This window comes from Polypterus senegalus, chromosome 5 (genome assembly GCF_016835505.1).
Source record: "Polypterus senegalus isolate Bchr_013 chromosome 5, ASM1683550v1, whole genome shotgun sequence".
Classification (NCBI taxonomy): Eukaryota; Metazoa; Chordata; class Cladistia; order Polypteriformes; family Polypteridae; genus Polypterus; species Polypterus senegalus.
In genome coordinates, this window is record NC_053158.1 from 42507671 (window position 1) to 42527057 (window position 19387).

The window sequence follows — 19387 nt, forward strand, 5'->3', positions numbered from 1 at the left end:
AAAACAAGAAAAACGACTTCCTACTAAATAGCGTTCACCTTTGAAAAACAGCAAGCATGCAGTCATAGTTCTGAACATATATAGCCTTGTACTATAGCTATGAAGTTAAATTAAACCACTAGTACTTTCAACTTTGGGAAAGGTGTTATATAAAAAAAATGTATAATTATTACTTTTAAGTCCTGTTATAGCTCTGCTGCGTTTAGTACATTAAGGAGGCTCCAATCTTTAATTTTATTTTTGCACTTCTTTTTTTTGCAACTGTGCAAGTTAAGATGGCAGGGTATGTGGTATTGAGAACATCCAGCTTTACATGATATATTGGAAGTTCGCCCATTTGTTATTTTGGTTCACATAATAGTAACAGCTAATTACGGTGTATATATGAATAGCCTTCATATCTGCTTTATACCGCCACAAGTGTGCAGCTTTATCAGCACATGGGCAGGTTACTTAAGCAAAATGAGTCTTTTGTATAGCTTCTGCAGCTACTTCAAGCAAAGAGAATTGCTTGCAAGGCATAAAAGGACAAAACGGTTGTCTTCAGAACTGAGTGTCACTCACACTTGTGGCACTTGAAAAAGCAGGTGCCTCCTTACCACACTGCTCCTTTTTGAAGGTATGCCTACTTTGCCATTAACCTCTGTGGGAATATGGCTAATACCCACAATATGTGCTCTTAACATTATACCTTGAGCCAAACAAAAAATGTAACCTCACTATGTTGCCTTGCAAAAAATAAAAAATTAAACACAGGATAACTAATAGTAGCAAAAAGTAATACATGTATTTGAAAAGACTGTTATTGAAGGACATTTGTGTATGGATACCTAAAATAAGAAAGAGGATTCCCTTCAAGTTTGGATTCATGCAGTAGCTGCTTGAAAGGTTTCTTCAGTCCCCAGAGATCTCATTCACTGGGAAGGTAGACATCTTCCTGGGTGATGGTGAAGATTTTCTCTCTTGTTTTTGTGTTGTTCCTGGCAGCATGCATCCCACACTTAAAGACCTCTTTCCACATGGAGTTAACAATGATTAATTAAATGATTAACAATCTTAATAAGGCCCATTCCACCAAGACTTTTATTACACGTTATGGCTTGCTAGAGCTTCCAACATTTCACTTGCACTCATCCTTCTAAATCTCTCCTATGTCTTCAAAACCATCAATAATCAGGTCCTCCTTCCATCTCTGACCTTGACATTACTGGGTCTGCCCTCAAGTGGTTTGAGTCCTAATTCTTGGCTAGATCCTACCATGTGTCTTGGCGAAAATGAGATGTCGGGGTTGCACTAGGCAAACATGGAGGTGCCCCAAGGATTGGTTCTAGGTCCACTCCTGTTCTCTTTTTACACCTCTTCACTAAGCCTCATAATCCAGTCCCGTAGTTCCTCTTATCAGTGCCATGCCGATGATACACATCTGTACCTGTTGTTCCCTCCAGAGAACCACATGGTGTCAGCTAGAATCTGTGCATGTCTCATTGATATCAACCTTGATGAAGTAGCACCATCTCTAGCTCAACCTGGCAAAGATGGACCTTCTTGTTATCCCAGCTCATCCGTCAGTTAGCAGCCCATTTCTGTTTAGCTTAGACTACTATTCGTAACACCCATCAAGTCTGGTCACAATCTTGGGGTGATGATTGATGACCAGCTGTCCCTCACTGTCCTTCACTGACCATGTTGCATCTGTTTCTTGGTCTTGCAGATTCACTCTATACAATATCTAAAATATCGGACTATATCTGACAGAGTATGCAACACAAGCCCTGGAACAGGCCTTGGTGTTGTCACAGCTGGACTACTGCAACTCTTTACTGCAGATGATTCAAAATGCAGCGACATGTCTGGTGTTCATCCAGTTTAGTCGGGCACATGTCACTCCTCTTTTCAGATCATTGGCTCCCTGTAGCAGCAAATATTAAATGTAGATCCTTAAATGCTGCATACAGAGTAGTCAGCAGGTCAGCACTTACATACAAGGAGACACTTGTGAGGTTGTGTGTTTCTTCTTGACCACTCAGGTCTTCTGATAAACAGCGTCTGGTGATGTCACCTCTGCAAGGCATCAAGTCACAGTCCAGACTCTGCATGTGTAGCTCCTAGCTGGTGGAAAGAGCTGCCCATCTCTATTTAGAATTTTGACTACCTCACTCGTGGGGTGGCAACGCACTACCAATGTGTGCTACCTTTTTTGTACTGTGTTTAATAAACATTTGAAGACTGTCTTGTCTGACAAATTGCTGTCTGTTTATAAGGTTTTTGAAACTGGGGAATTGTAATTAGTTTGTATTTTGTTTTGAGCTCTTCACTTGGCCAATCATGATTTATTATGTAACTGATATTGTTGACCTATTGTGGAGAAAAATGTGTGCTAAACAAATACATGTTAAAACCACTGTTATGTTTATATTACAATTTTTTTTTTCTTTTCCTTGGATGATGCCCACGCTCATCTTATTTACCTAAGCCTGGTAAATAAGATTGATTTTTCCAAAAAATATGTTTAGCAATGTACCTTTAAGACCCCTGTAAGCTGATGTAAAATATACAAAGTTTAAGTCAATGAAGATTAGGTTTATAAATGTCTAATAACATGCACTGCTATCATTTAAAAGATGCTAAATATTTCACAGCAGCTTCCAGTGTTTTGTTCAATATTCCAGTTTGAAAAGTTCTATGCTAGTTAATCAGTCTTAACTTTGATAAAGTTCTTAGTTTATATTGTCACACACGTGCGCATGGGAACCAGCTGAAGGGCCTAAACACTAGTAATTCTATGCCAGGCCAGGGGGTGGCGGAGTGTACTGACTATCTCTCTCAGTCCCTTGCAGACCTTTTCCGGGAAATCCCGCCTGTTGCTGGCCCCAAGGATGACGTCACTTCCGGGCACAAGGACACCACTCCCAGTTCCGGCATAGATGACGTCATTTCCCTTCCAGCCCTTTAAAACTGCCATCTTGCCTCAGTACAGGCAGTTCTGTTCTGGACTCCGAACTAAGCACATCGTGCTATTTAAAACTACTTTTTGCAGCCGATTCAATTATATGGGTGGCTGCCCCAAATCTTTATGATGTCTCAGACTCATTCTTATCACAATATGTACAATGAATATAAAAAGTGTACACACTCCTGCCAAAATCACAGATTTTGTGTAATGAAAAAACAAAGCCAAGATAAATTTTGTGGGAAATTATTTTACTTCTACAGCAAAACTGCAGACTATACAAAGAAGATGAAAACAAATCAGAAACTTAGACTCAAATTATACATAAACCTGTTTGCATTAGTGTGCACACCCTTTTATAATCAAGGATGTGAGTGAGTTCAGAATCAACCAGTCACAATAAGTCTCATCTCAAATAGTAGTTAGTATACACCTTGCTCTGATTGAGCTCAGATAAAGTTTGGCTGTTCCTGTAGGATTATTCCGATATCTTCTTTGTTGCCACATATTCTGAAAGCTGTGGTCTGCAAAGAGCTTATAATATATGAACGGGATCTTGTCTTTGATAGGTATCAGTTAGGACAGGGGAACAAAAATTTATCCAAAGCATTAAAATGTCCCATGAAACATGAGGAAGACTGTCATCAACAAGTAGAGAAAATATGGCTCAACAGTGACCCTACAAAGATCAGGACATCCCACCAAGACTGATGATAATACAAGGAGAAAAACTGTTAGGGAGGGCCACCAAGAGGCCTACATTAACATTAAAGGAGCTTCGGGATTTCCTGGTAAATACTGTTTGTTTTCTACATGTGACAACAATTAGTTGTATTCTTCATATGTCTGGGTTGTGGGGAAGGGTAGCAAAGTATGAAAGCCTTTTCTAACAAAGAAAAACATCCAAGCCTGGTTAGATGTTGCAAAAAGGTATAATCCAGTCTTCCACAACCACGTGGAAAAATGTACTCTGGTCTGATGAGACCATAACACATATATAACACATACACATATAACACATAACAAAAATAACAAAGCTTATCGTCAGAAGAACACCATACCCATGGTGGAGGCAGCATCATGCTTTGGGGCTGCTTTTCTTCAGCTGGAACTGGAGCTTTAGTCAAGGTGGATGGGATCATGAATAGCTCCAAGTATCAGTCTATTTTAGCACAAAACCTTCAAGCATCTGCTAGGAAGCTGAAGATGAAAACAATCTTTACTTTTCAGCAACCTGAAGCATACATCAAATCGACAAAGCAATCACTTCATCAAAGAAGGGTCGATGCTCTAGAATGGCTCAGACAGAGCCCAGATCTTAATCCAATTGAAAATCTGTGGGTGATCTGAAGAGAGCTGTGCACAGGAGATGCCCTCGTAATTTGATAGTAGTGGACAAAAATCGACAAGACCAGATATGCCAAACTGATAGACTCTTACCCAGAAAGACCCCAGAGTGCTGTAATAAAATCAAAAGGAGCTTCAAAAAGTATTAGTTTGGTTGGTGTGCACACTAATGCAACCAGGTTCTGTATGATTTTTTTCCTTCCTTTTTTCATTAAACAATTTCTGATTTGTTTTCATCTCGTTTGTATAGAATGCAATTTTGCAAAAAAGGTGGAATAAGTTCTGACAGGATTTATCTTACTTTCATTTTTTTATTAAACAAAATCTGTGATTTTTGTCAGGGATTTGTAAAGGTTTTATATCCACTGTATATTTTATAAGTTAATTTTATATTTTATAGTTCAATCTAGTGAATTTAAACATTTATTAAAACACTCTTGAGAATGGCTTGTTTCCATTAGAAAAAAAAATTAAAAATCCTCATTTTTAATAATATGCAATTGTTTTAAATGCACTTGTAAAATTATATGAATTTCTGTCTTTCATCAGATAGACTCTTTCATTATTATTTCAAGTTTATTCTTCCTAAGTTAACATTGCATTTTATTTATTTTACTTTTTTACTTTGTGTTCCAGGTTAGATGGAGAGCCACCTATAGAGAATGGGTGGCTTCCATTTATTGGAGTTGCATTGCAGTTTCAAAGAAATCCTCTTGAATTTCTTACATCAAGAAAAAGAAGATATGGGGACGTTTTTACCTGTAGAATTGCTGGAAAATACTTCACTTTCATATTAGACCCTTTTTCATACAATAATGTGATTCGCCAGGGCAAGAACCTAAATTTCCAAAAGTTTGCGATTGCAGCTTCACTAAAGGTAAGTGCCATGTAATGTATGTTGCTTAATCTAAAAGATTTAAACATCTATCACAGAACTTTTTTTTTTAAACTTAACTTTCCAATGGAGAGTTGTAGAATTAAATGTTTACTTGCAAGCTTTTTCAAATATTCAGAAAGAGTTAAATTCAGATAAAGGAGTAATTGAATTTACAATCTCAACAGACCAATAATAACATTATACATTAATGTAATGTAAATGTACATGCAGCCTTAAGTCAGGGAATAAACCTGTTCTATTTGTGAGTAGTATTGATTATGAAAATTAGCCAATGCGTTTTTCACAGTGAATTTGCTGGATTCGCTGGTGACTTAGTTCTCCTAACTTTTCTGTACTGCTGGCTTAGATTAATTATTTTTATGCAGCATCCCATGATGATTTGCATGGTCAGTGTGACATCGCAGAGCTATAGCAGCCATGTTAGATGAGGATGTCACTATCTGAGAAATTCACCTCCACCCCCTGATCGTTCAAATCTTCAAGGGGTACTCACTATGGTAACTCTAACCCTTTAACAAACCAGCTTGTTGGGACCCTGCTCCTCACTATATTATGCAGATCGGGTGGCGTCAGTGACCGGGACAGCTGCCCAAGTATGTGATGTATTACAGGTTCCGTCGGTGTGTGTTAGTCATAGTGATAGCAGCATGGAAAATGCAGAAAGAGAGAGATAAAGAAATAAGAGTATTGTGGACTCGGAATATAATTTTATCTTTGGGTGGCACAGTGGTGAAATAGTTATCACTAGGGTTGCACCTAACCACAATTTTTTTTATCAATTAGTTTAGCAGTTTTTTTTTTCGATTAGTCAGCTAGACTAATAAATAACTTGTCTGTCAAAATAATGATTTTGGATTACTCTATTGAAAATCTAACAAATACCAAAAAGCAAGCATGGAAAACTTTTATCATTAGAATATCAACTCTGTATTGTTCTACAATAGAATCCCTGAAGCCTGCAAAAAAAGTCATAATGCCGGGCCACCTTAAATTCCTTCTCACGTCTTCATCAGTGTTTTTGTTTTGCAAATGTGCCAGTCAGCACAATGCTATCCCATTCCCCACCTACTCAACTTCTTGCTTCTCTTCCAAGATCTTCAGAGCCACTACGACATTAGTTGCATTATCATGTGCAATAGTCAGTACTGTACACTTTTGAGAAAGAAACCAAACTTCTGTGCCATCTTCTCCACTCAAGCAGCAATATTTTCTGCCAGATGTGTCATTCCTCAAGTGGCTGTTTGTTTGGTCAGGATGTATGAAGTCACCGCCCAGACCTTTTTAATGAAATAGCAGGTGACTTCTAAGTATGCCTCTGTGGCAATAAAGTGTACCAAAAAAAATACTTGTCCTGGCATCAGTGCTGAGTCTGATTTTTGATTTCACTGTGCTGCTTTCACACACTCTATAGTATCCTGATATTTTTTTCTATCAAATTTGTAAAGTAGTGCCTGTAAGGTAGTGTATAGATTGGGTGAAATGTGTTGATCATTTGAAAGAAACTCTAACCCTCCACTGTCGCAAGGTATCTCATGTCTTTAATAATTATCTGAAGTATGCTGTTGATGAGCTCAGCAGCAATCTGTAGTGTAGATATAGTCTTTGTTTTTTAGAAAAGCTAAATCATAGTATATTAGCAGCATATTATACAGATTCTGTTACATTTTAGGACGGATAGACAGAACAGAAAAGGAGGTGGGGTTGCTGTTTATGCCAAACAGAATTTAAATACAAGTCCCCTTCGTTTGGCTGATGAGTCCCACCTTAGTGAGGACATGTAGCTTCACTTGGAAAGTAGTAGGGAAAGAGGCCTTATTTTAGGAGTGTGTAATAGACCGCCCAATGGAGACAATTTCAACACACATCTCTTTAGTAATATTAAAAATGCAAGTTTACAAGGGGATGTTATAGTTATGGTGGAACTTTAACTATCTGAATATTAACTGGGATAATCTTGCAAATAGCAGAGCACAAGAGCAGAAATTTTTGGAAGTGACCTGTGACTTTTTTTAACACAGTATTTTAAAGCACCAATGCAGGGTGAAGCCTGTCTAGATTTAGTATTTTGTAATAATCAGGATAGAATTGAGAGTGTAGAGGTAATTGAACCACTAGGGTCAAGTGACTATAATATGAGGGGGAGTCAAGCTAAAGTTAGAAAATGAGTTTTATTAAAAAATAGAATGGACCTTAAAAGCACTGATAATGTTGTATCTCAATAATATCAACAGCTTTCTTCACATCATCTGTCTTATATCAACGACCACCCAGATGTTTTTTAGTGGTCAAAAAAGGTGCAAATCACACAGTGCCAAGTCTGGCAAATAAGGAGGAGGTGGCAATACCTTACACTTCACTTTCTCCAGATAAGCCATGGTGTTCTTAGCAGTGTGTGGGCAGGCATAGTCTTGCAGCAAAAAGACTTCTTGAGACAGCAGTCCTCGCTGCTTGGATTGAATAGCAGGCTTCACATCGGTCTCCAGAAAGTCAGAATAACTTACTCTAGTGACTGTAGTAGCCCTCGGCATGTAGTGTTCGACAATAACTTGAGTGCACAAGTGATTGCAAGGACAAGACAGAATCTTTTATGCTGCTGGAATCCTGGCACTTTCAGTCAGGTCACGCATTGAGAAGGGTGGAGACGACATTGAGAAATTACATTAGTAGAGGGTGTCAAAGTGCCCCAAACCCCAGGACAAATTAGACTTTAGTCCAGCTTCCAGTGCCCAGTCACTGCCTCTGGGAAGCACTATAGATCCATAACTCCCATGCTGCCCTGTAGTTATTAAAACATGGACTCAACAGAAGGGTTCCAGCATATGGAGAGATCACATGAACAAAGGGGTTGTCCTCCCAACCAAGAAATGGAGCACTAAACATCACGGCAGGGATACCTCCTTAATGTCCATCCTCATACACTGGCCTCCCAGCCATCACTCCTTTGACGCTTGCCTTGTTGGGTCTTTGTCACACTTACTGAGACCATCCATTATGTCAGTAAGTGTCTGGGATCCACCTTCACCAGGATGCCTGGCACCTACGACAATTTATGCACACACATATGTATATAATTTTTTTTTATATTTTAATAACAGTGAAAAACCACTACAGCCTAATTTTAGCTGGCTTTGGGAGGAATTTAGTTTTTACAGCACAGCTTTTTGACTCCTTTGTAAATGATCCTAAGATAATAATCTTGTGATATTGTGATGCAGTGGTTAGTGTTGAATCTGGATTCCATTTCCCACTGGGTTGTTTGCCTGTGTGGATTTTGCACCTTTACTCTATATTTGTTGAATTGTCAGTTTTTACTTTACTCAGTATGAGTGTATCCCTCTGCCTTGTAATCAACAAAGAAGTTTGAAAGAAATTAATAAATATTATACTTGTTGGTTGGATTACTGCAGAGGAGAACAATTTATTGTTATGCTTTTGTACACTTCAACTTGTTGATTTTGTTACAAGTTTCTGTATTGGAAATGAAAAGTTGATTTTATTTTTCTTCTCACTGGTTTATTATGAGATGGTGGGACTATTTGTGAAACTACTTACTTTTACCAGATACTATGTCTCTCTTTACTTTAACAGGTATTTGGCCATGCAGATTTTGCTGATCCCAAATATAACATATCATATGAGGAGATTCATCCAATTTTTCGACAGACACTTCAGGGTGCAGCCTTACAACCACTAACGCTCAGCATGATGAAAAACCTTCAATTTGTTATGCAAAAAAGTAAAGTGTATGACTGGACCACAGAAGGACTATACAGCTTTGCATTTAAAATCATGTTCGAGGCTGGTTATCTGACATTGTTTGGAAGAAATGAATATTTGTTTGCGGAAGACAATGCAGAAGAAGCCCAGGAGGCTTGGATGACGAGAATCATGGATGATTTCAAAGTCCTTGATAATGCTTTTCCACATATTGTTGCAGGCATTCCAATATTCCTCCTCTGGAAGGTAAAGGCAGCAAGAGAAGATTTAGCTGGAAAATTCCTACACAAATATTTAAAGAAAAACACAAATCTTTCAGAATTGATAGAGAAGCGAATTAACATTTTTGATAGAATAAAAAATCTAGATGAAGTGAACAAGGCAAGAACACATGTGGCTATGCTGTGGGCTTCACAAGCCAACACACTGCCTGCCACATTCTGGAGCTTGTTTTATATGCTCAGGTAGGTGCTCTTATGAAATCTTCATTATGGTTTTTAACATTTATCAAGCAGCTGTTCTTTTCTTAAGAAGGCAATCAAGACAAGACAATGAGATTCTGTAAAGGCCAATAATAGAAGTTTAATAAAGGAAGTGCTAGAAGCAGAAAAGCATGCTAGTGTGAAATGAAAGCGGCTAATCTCTCATTCATAACATGTTAGTGTGCATCAAAAATGTGCAGCTATAACCAATGGCTAGTCATTCAATTTCAAAGGCCCCAAAGTGTAAGACATAATAATATTCATCTTACAATAAAGAAATTTAAGATTTATGAACAGCACCATATATAATTTGAATTAGTACATTTACCTATTTGGCTTATGCCCTTTATCCAAGGTGACTTACATTTATGATACAATTGGGTACATTTCCTTTGGTTTTCCAATTGGAGCACAGGCAGTCACACAGTGTCAGTAGCACGATTTGAACCCCCATCTTCAGGGTTTGAACTCCAGTGTCTTAAGCAGTACACCACACTGCCCGGCATGATGTGCATTGACCATTTTATGTGCCTTTTCATAGCAGCAAATGAACAAAAAACTCTGAGTTTAGCTAAGTTCTTCATTTTTACAAGCAGAATCAAAGACAATTTTAAGTGGCAGAAGTTAAATACTGTACCTTAGCAGTGATCAAAATATGGTCAAAAGCTGTAGAAGGTCAACAGTAACCAAATCCTTTATTTGTTAGAGTATCCAAAACATAGTCCGGAAAGGCCAGTGTCATCATCATCTTAAAAAAGGAGATACTCAGTGTTTGGCTCAGGAGCAAACCACCATCATAACATTATATTCAATTATATTTTTGTATGCAGCTGTCTTTTCCTGTATATCTGGCTGAGAAGAAATCTGACAGTCTCAGCCATTTGCTGCATATTTTCTCTAAACAGTGGTTTTCAGGACAGCTGCTGCTTATTGTACGATGGGTATCTAGACACGATCATAACTAAATTGAGTGGCTACTACATACAAGGATATTATGCTAGACAGATTAAAAGGCAAAATCAGAAAACAATGAATCAAAAATTTCCAAGAGACGGTATTCAAGTCCAATCACAACATATTTTTGGGTTAAAAGAAAAAAATCCTCTTTAAAAATATTTTATCAAAATGGAAGCTTCAGCAAAGAGAATCCAGCTTGTCACATGTCTGTTACCCTGTGGCACTGTGGTGTGAAAGGGAGTTGTGTGTGGCTGCCTGATGATGTTAACAATGTGCAAATGGCAAGTAAATTTCTAAATATAGCCTGGCGTGAAAATTGTGAAATAATGTTTTCTGAAGCATCTCATTGTAAATGATGTTATGCACTCATATAAAACAGTTTTTTTGTTGTAATTAATGTCATTTTCTTGCTAAAATATAGAACACCATTCATAATTAAGCATGTGAAACCCAAGAGTGACTATGAATTTTAAAGAATGTTTTGTGTATTAAGGCCAGTTAGAACTGATTTGGCTAACTGTGTAATTGCACTTGGTATGAGTCAAATGCAAGAGATGATCCAGCACAAATAGATACAGTATTCAAGGAATATTGCATTAGTTAAATAATATAATTGCATATTTTTACATATCATGCAAGAGGGCTCTGAATTAATGTCTTTGTTACTTGTAGCATAGAACAAATAAAGGGTAATTGTATAAAACCTGAGGTGAATGTACATAAACAGCAGATGACAGGTGTCCAGTTCAGTGTTAGTTTCTCCCATGATGCCCTTACTGGGTAGAGTCTAACCTCTGCAACACTGAACTGGATTAAGTCAGAAAATGGCGGATGGATTTTCTAAGCACTTTTTATTCTAAGCAGTCCAGATAGACAGGTGAACGAAGTACAAACATTACAATATTTGACTAGATACAGAAACTCCATTGAATCCTAGATTGTTTGAGGGTTTTATATCTGATAAAATGATTAATACTATCGTACAAAAGAGATTGTCTAACATTGCAAATGATTGTCTAGTGTAGACCTTAATACTGTATGTACCTCTCCATATTTGTGATATAAAGTGAATTTGAAGATTGTAATGTATTTTTAATAATTAGTTTTTCCATAAAATACTTTTGAGTTAATTGTCACAACAACAACAACATTTATTTATATAGATACATTTTCATACAAACAGTAGCTCAAAGTACTTTACATATTAAAGAATAGAAAAATGAAAGACACAATTACTGTATAAAACAAAGATAGACAAGATATCTACCATACAATGGTAATGAGAGGATTAGATACTAAGAATGTTTTGAAGACCCATGATGCCTTTAAACAAAGGTTTTTTGTAAATGTTGATGTTGTGCAGCATTTTATAAATAAAATTTAATGTAAGTAAATGTAAAATAGTACATGTGGGAAGTACAAATATTAGATTTGAATACACAATGGGAGGTCTGAAACTTGAAAGTACACCTTATGAAATGGACTTAAGCAGTCATAGAAGTCTCATCACTATTTACATCCAGACAGTGTACAGAAGTGATCAAGAAAGAAAGCTAATAGGATGTTGGGTTATATAACATGATGTTTGGAGTACAAGTCAAGGAAGATTATGCTAAACTTTTACAACACGCTAGTTAGGCCTCACCTGAAACACTGTGTTCAGTTTTGGTCTACACATTTCTAAAAAGACGTAGCAGTGCTGCAGAGAAGACCAACTAGAAAGTCAGAGAAGAGCAACTAGGCTGATCCAGGAACTAAGAAGCTTGGGCTATGAGGAGAGACTGAAGGAGTTGAATGCAGTTTATACAGACAGAGATTAAGTGGGAACAAGTAGTACAGTGGATCCCAGTTCTCACTTTAAAGTATATTCTGCAACAAGAACATGTTTAGAAAGTTGTTAAGGACAGATTTGGCACAAATTCTAGAAGTATTTTTTTTCACTCAGAGAACCATAAACATATGGAATAAATTAACAAGTAGGGTGGTGGAAAGTGGGACTTTAGGGATTTTCACATCTCAGCTTAATGTTATTTGTACAATTTAGGTGAACAGGATGAACATGCTTGGGGAGCTGAATGGTCTGTTCTCAACACAGTTTTTCTAATGGTCTAATTTTGTGTGTCTTCACATGCACCCATATCTCTTTTCATGCCCCTGGTCGAGTTGAATCACTTTGTAAATTCACCTACTTTGCAGAAGGCATGCTTCCTGAAAAATAATGAGCTTTTTATTTTACAGCCCTGGTGTATTGCCTACTCCTTCTAAATAAACAGACACACCTTAAAATAGGAAACTGAAGGCCCAAACACTCAAATCATAGAAGAAAAAAATACCATTTGACTGGGTCCTACATGCTGGTTTAACTTCCATAAATACAGTAAATATCCATCAAGGCATTAAAAGCAGCACATCATCAGAGCAACATTCTCTGGGCCATCAATGAAAGTTTCTTATTTGTGACTGAAGTCTTGGCTCTTCAGCTGTGTCCAGATGGATTTTTTCAGAGAAAAATTCCAAAAGCTGGATGACTTGATAGATTAAAACGAAATAGCACTCTTATGCTAAACAAATGTTCTTGTCGGGCAGCTCTCACAATGTGTTAGCTTCTCTTTTTATTGTGTTGTTCAAATAATGTTTATAAAAATGATTCTAATTGATGATACAGTTGTACTGATTAGTGATTCTTACCTTAGTTTTTCTCTGGATGGCTTTTTGACAAAGGCCTCGTCTTATATCTTACAAATCATTTTCTTGAAGTAAGACATCTAAACTAAATTCTTTCATATGCCTGTATGTATAAATCCAGACTAAATCTACATGAAAACATGCTGTACATACATAAAAAATTAGAGCATGAAAAAAGGATGTGGCCAGAGGAGTGTACTTTTGAGCTGGGTTTAAACCCAAATAAAGCTATCAAGGCTAAAAAGTATAAATAAAAGAAAAAGGTTTGTTATAATAAATTAACAACACAGAAGAGTACAGGAGCTGGGAGTCTTAAATGCAAAAGGAAAAAAAGTACAACAAGACTGCTTACCTGCTTTAACAATGGCTCAAGGTACAACTCTCGGTTAGGGTGGCTACTCCACTTTCCTATCTGGCTTTTTCTACAATAAATCTCCTTATGCTCACTCTGTCTGTCATGCCTAAATTCTTTGGCCTCTCTTTTAATCATCAGTTGAGGCTTTGCCAAAACAAATTCTTCCATCTCTAAGATCACCTGTTTTTGGGCCTGTCAGAGCTTTAAATCCCTGGTCAGCACTGGTCAGGAACTATTTCCAGGTGAAGACCAGACATCACTTCCAGAATCAAGACTAGAGTAGGAAACACCTTGTTTCATTGCTCCTAGGACTCCCTCTAGGGACCTCAGATGTTCTCAACCGTGAATTCCAAGTCTCCTTTAAAAGATTAAGCCATTCCCAGCTCATATGTTGATTATAATTAGGAGAAAGGAGCCATGTGCCATATAATTTAATGGATTTCTCTGCTGCCACCTGTTGGCTTAGTGGACTCCCAAGGATGTTACCCAGATTTATGTTCTGAGAGTTAATATCTCCTGGGCATCTTCTATTAAAATGCAACATAGAGTACCTTGCTGATGGTGCTTAGGTGTCACTAGTAGCAGTGTTAGGCACAACCCACTAGGGCATCTTAAGGCCAAACCCCTGTTCTCCATGATGTAAAACTGCCTGCATTTGCTATTGTTTTTGAGCACTCTGGCTTATCAGCTGGACCACATTGGACTGGCAGTGTGAAAAAAGGATGCAATAAAAATTAAAGTGACTGCTGATAAATGGCTTTCCTTTGTGTGTGCTTTTAAAGGTCACCTGAAGCATTGAGGGAAGCAAGAAAAGAGGTAGAACAGTTACTTCAAGACACCAATCAGAGTACTGAGACACAAGTTTGCTTTACTAAAGATCATTTAGACAACATGACAGTTTTAGGTAAGCTGTAATTTTTCTATTAAGCACCTTTAATAATGTAATATATTTTTTGTTTTTTTCAACAATTTGTACTATATTGTAACTAAGTCTATGATAAAATATATATCATATAATATACATATATGTTTTTTCTTTAAATTTTACATCAGGCAGTATAATTGATGAAGCTTTACGTCTGTCAAGTGCCTCCATTATGATTCGTGTCGCCAATGAAAATTTCATTCTTACGTTGGACTCCCGTGAAGAGATTAAGATTCGCAAAGGTGACTGCATTGCTCTGTATCCTCAGATGATACACTTGGACCCCGAGATATATGAAAATCCAAAGGTATGTTTTTAAACTTGGCCATCTTTTTATAGACCTCTAATCTGGATCCTGAGTTGGTTTGTCGTGTGGTGGGTGCGACAATGCACTGTATCAGTGCGTGCACCTAACCTAACCTAACCTAATTATCTTATCAATAGCAGTAAAGTACCTTTTAAAGATCTTAAAGCAACCATTGAAACAATGGTATTGAAAACAGTGTAACTTTAGCAATGTCTGCCTGCATGTGTGCACAATTGAAAAATCACATGCCTCAAGTGTAACGAATGCTTTGAATTTCAGTAAAATGGCAAATATGGTAATTTACATCAACTGTAAGCAAAGAATTGTCCAGTAATGTATTATGCAGTGCAACAAGCTGAAAGACATTGCTGAAGTACAGTGCATTAAAAAATATATTATTTTTGGAACATTTTTGATCACTGCAGCAGCTAAACTCTTGCAGTGTTTATTAGTTATTTATTTGTTATTTATTGGCTGTTTGATGAATGGGCTCCTAAGAGGGTTTCTACAGCACAAAGTACTGTAGAAAACCTAAGAAATGAAACAAGGGCCAGTGTTTATAATATTTTAAGCTTGTCTACAGAAAGTAATAATGAGTGGTGTAATAAAATGTAGGTCATATAATTTTCAGCATCTCCTTTTCAGGTGATGAAGAAATAGTATAAATTTCATTCTATTTTTGTATTCTGTTTTCGTGAGTGTAAATAAATTTGCTGCTGTCACCTTCAAAGTAATTTCCTTCTGCAGCTATGCATTTACAGTAGTTGGACAATGTTGTCATTACTAGAAACATACTTAGAACTCTGTTTCTGGAATACCCTTGAGCTCCTTTTTCATGTTACACTGAATGTGAGAAACTTCTGAAAATCTTCATCCTTTCATGGCAGTTTTTACTTTTGGGAAGACCGAGAAATCACAAGAGGCTAAGACAAGTGAATAGAATAGATCTGGGGTGGGCAATGTCGGTCCTGGAGAGTCGCAGTGGCTATAGGTTTTCATTCCAATCCAATTTCTTAATTAGAAACCAATCCTTGCCATTCTCAGGCCTTATTTAATTTCATGGCTTGTTAGTCTGCAATGTAAGGTTCTTTATATTGTAGATTTTATCCTTTCCAAGGATATCATTCAAATGCTTTGAAGCCTAAAATGTATCATTTTCAGTCTGTTGCATTTTCTGCTAAGTTTTTTATTAAATTTAACAGTGCACGATGAACACACACAGATGTAAATGAAAACAGGCTAGATGGAGAACTGCTGGCTGCTTTGTCATTTACATCTTATTACTAAATAAGGAGCTATTAAAAAGAATGAATGCAGCTGTTTAACATTGAAAGAAGCAGTTCAGGGTGGGGAACCTTAACAAGTGAGACTACTAAAATGAAGGATCAAAATGTCATTTAAGCAATAAGTGCTTCATCAGTAGTAATTGACTTCTCATTAAGAAACTTGGTTGGAACAAAAACCTGCAACCACTGTGGCTTTCCCGGACTGACATTGTCCACCCCATTGGATAGATGATCCGATTTGGTAATTGATTTCTTAGCCTGATTGTCATGAACACTGAGTACATCGTGACCTTTGGCATTGTCAGGGTGAATGGATCCACATTTGACATCGTCATTCACATCTTCTCGCCCCTCTCTGATCCTGTTATGCTACTCAGAGATGCTTGACATTTTCATAGCATCGTCACCATATTCCACTTTAAACAGCTCCAGTGTTTCAGTAGCACTTTGTAGTTGGGGCATCACTAAGTGGGCATTCTAGGAGTTAAATTGTCACACCACACATCTTTAAATAGAAAGAGAGCTTGAAAAACCCGGAATGTAGCACACTGAAAACTGCTCAACATAGTTTCCCAGCTTTTTAGACCAGTTCTGTCCACCAATGGGCCTTGGATCCATCTGGCTATCTATTGGTTGCTTGGTGCAACCTGTTTGTTGAGCAGCAAGGTTTTAAACAATGCAATATGAACATACTGTAGGTTGAATGCAAATGTAAAGGAGCATTAGTTTGAAGAAAACATGGAAGTAGCTTCTAAAAACATACTGTACTATGGTTCTTAAAAAATCAAGATTATACATTGATTTCACATTAGATTTGAAAATTCTATTTCTTTTAATAGTTTGTATCTTCTAATTTGATTAACTAGCTTAACTAGCATTACATGAATATTTTTGTTGTTTTTTTGTCTTTCCCTCATTTCTAGGAGTTTAAATATAATCGATTTTTGGATGAGAATGGACAAAGGAAGACATGTTTTCTTAAAAATGGAAGAAAATTTAAGAGTTTCCTCTTGCCTTTCGGAGCAGGTACAAGTGAATGCCCAGGCCGATTTTTTGCAGTCAATGAGATTAAGCAGTTTTTAGCCCTAATTCTTTGCCATTATGACCTGGAACTACAAAACATGGATATTCCTCCCTTGGACAATTCAAGGGCTGGTTTTGGCATACTGCAGCCCAAGCATGATGTTCAATTTAGATACAAACTTAAGAGAAAGAATGGCGAGAAGCTGTAAAAAGTAAAAGTAAATTTAACCTAAGGAGTAAACTGTTAACTCCACAACAATGTGAATTATTTGAACTTTACATACAGGGTATATGGTGATAAACCTAGCCTTGGAATAAACATCATGTGGCAAGGTCATTGATCAGAATATGAAACAGCTGGTTGAATAGTTGAAACACCTAACAAGTACAGTTCTAGTGTATTCAGTTCACAGTGCATTCTTGGATCATCTTCCCATTCATCTATTCCTCATCTGTTCAGGATTACTTTCTTATGATAAGCTATTGTTCACATGCCATATAAACTATAGTCTTAACTGCATTACAGCATCAATTAAAAAAAATCTTGCATTTGTAGTTTTTATTATTTTGTATTACTAGATCAGCTAATATGTTTAGCAAGCAAAGTAAATACATGTGTTAAAGAGCAATAAAGTACACATATATAAAAGAAGACAAATAAGGCAAGCTGATTGCCCCCTGGTAGCCATAATAGTCCATTGCAGATATAAAATCCATATTTCTGTTTTTCCCTTTCCCTTTCTTCTCAAGCAGATTAAACAAGAAAGATGTAGCAAGCAATGGCAAGACCAAAGAAATGAGTTAAACCTATCTGTATGAGTGGGTATGACTAAATAAGAATTTTATTCTCCTTATCTAGATTAAATGATTCACAGTTTTTTTTTTTTTACCATATACTTAATCTCTCTCCCACCATTTCAATCGCCGCTAATGTCTGTTGAATGGTGCTAGAATCACTTGATGAATCATGAAATCCACCCAACGTGCCAGGATTTGTTTTAAAATGCTCATATGTAAGAACAAAAGAATATAAGAAATTTGACAAACAAGAGGAAACCATTGAGTCATTCAAGCTTGCTTGTTTAGCTAATAGTTAAGATGTCTCAATAGCTCATCCAGACAATTTTTAAAGGTTGTCAGTGTCTGCTTCGACTACATGTCTCGGTAGTTTGTTCCATAACTCTTCATTTAAAGAAGTGCTTACTGGATTAAATTGTCCTAACCCTAATTTTCAAAAAAAATATATATAGAAAAATTGTAATGTCTTAATGTGTAAAGGTCTAACCATTTCTTCACCTTTGCCAGAAGGTCACTCTCGGGTAATGTTTTAAGTTACTTTCTATTATGGTAATATGTCGAAGCTTCTGATATGTAAATGAACTTTTTTTTTTTTGTTTGGGAAATTGTAAAATAAACTGCAGAAAGTGAAACTGCCATTGTATACAGTGTAATTGTCTGACAGGCTGAATTTAACATCTACATTTTTATTCACTTTATGTACATATAGCAAACCTTATATTATTCTACATTGTTAATGTTCTTGTTGTTTTACTCTTTTAGCATGACCTAGGATTGCATGGTATATAATACAGTGCAGTACAGTTTTATCCTCCACAGTTTGTATTCACATACAGTATTCTGCTTTTTACAACAGAATTAATAATTTCTCCTTTTAATGGGATTACTTTTTAAAATGTGATACAGGTCTGTGATCTTGTTATTTTTTATATGTTATAACTGTGAAAACTGGTGTTGCATGGCCTCTTTTTTATGGTCACAAGTGTCTCTGCAATGTATTCACCTTTCTTATAGTAGACATGAATGATAGACTTATAGTTCTTCTGTCTTTTATTGTAGCTCACCAAAGTAATTAATAAGGCAGGAAAAAGTGCCAAAAGCACAAGAAAATTGCACCATAAAGACTACTTAAAATATATTCATGCAACACTGTGATAAAAAATAATGTGATGAAAATGTGACTTTAAACATGGGGGTAAAAAAAAAAAACTTTATACACCAGACTTTTGCAAAAAAATACTGTACTAAGAATGAAGTCAGCATTAAATTTAATTGTGAAACATACTCCAGCTCACAGTTATCTCATAATGTATGTTGCTGCTGTGAAAATTACCCTTGGTGGTTTGTAAATACCGTAAAGTATATGATTCTAAAAATAAACCAATAATCCCTTAATGTTCCTGTTTTTACTTATTACAGAGTGAAATATGCTAAAATGTGTATAGCAAAATGTTTTAACTACATACATTATTAATTTAATGTTGTTTTGTGTTTTATTTTAAATTATATTTGTAGATGTGCAAAGTTCCATCACTTTATTAGTTGGAATTGTGGCCAGTGCTGGTTTAACCATATAAGCAAAGTAAGCACATGCTTAGGGCATCAAAGGTAAAGGGGGCACCACAAAAAATTTTCATGGCCGCATTTATCACATAAA

General features: G+C 36.5%; 1 protein-coding gene across 1 annotated transcript in view; it reads left to right on the forward strand.

Annotated features, from left to right (window-relative positions):
• The window catches only part of LOC120530239 (cytochrome P450 7A1-like), a 38583-nt gene extending 19458 nt beyond the window's left edge, over positions 1–19125 (forward strand). Inside the window, exons 2-6 of the mRNA XM_039754552.1 lie at positions 4934–5174; positions 8784–9376; positions 14174–14295; positions 14445–14623; positions 16833–19125. Coding sequence (XP_039610486.1) covers positions 4934–5174; positions 8784–9376; positions 14174–14295; positions 14445–14623; positions 16833–17141 — 1444 coding nt within the window. The 3' untranslated portion in view covers positions 17142–19125. The remainder of the gene's footprint in view (positions 1–4933; positions 5175–8783; positions 9377–14173; positions 14296–14444; positions 14624–16832) is intronic.
• The last annotated feature ends 262 nt before the right edge of the window (positions 19126–19387 follow it).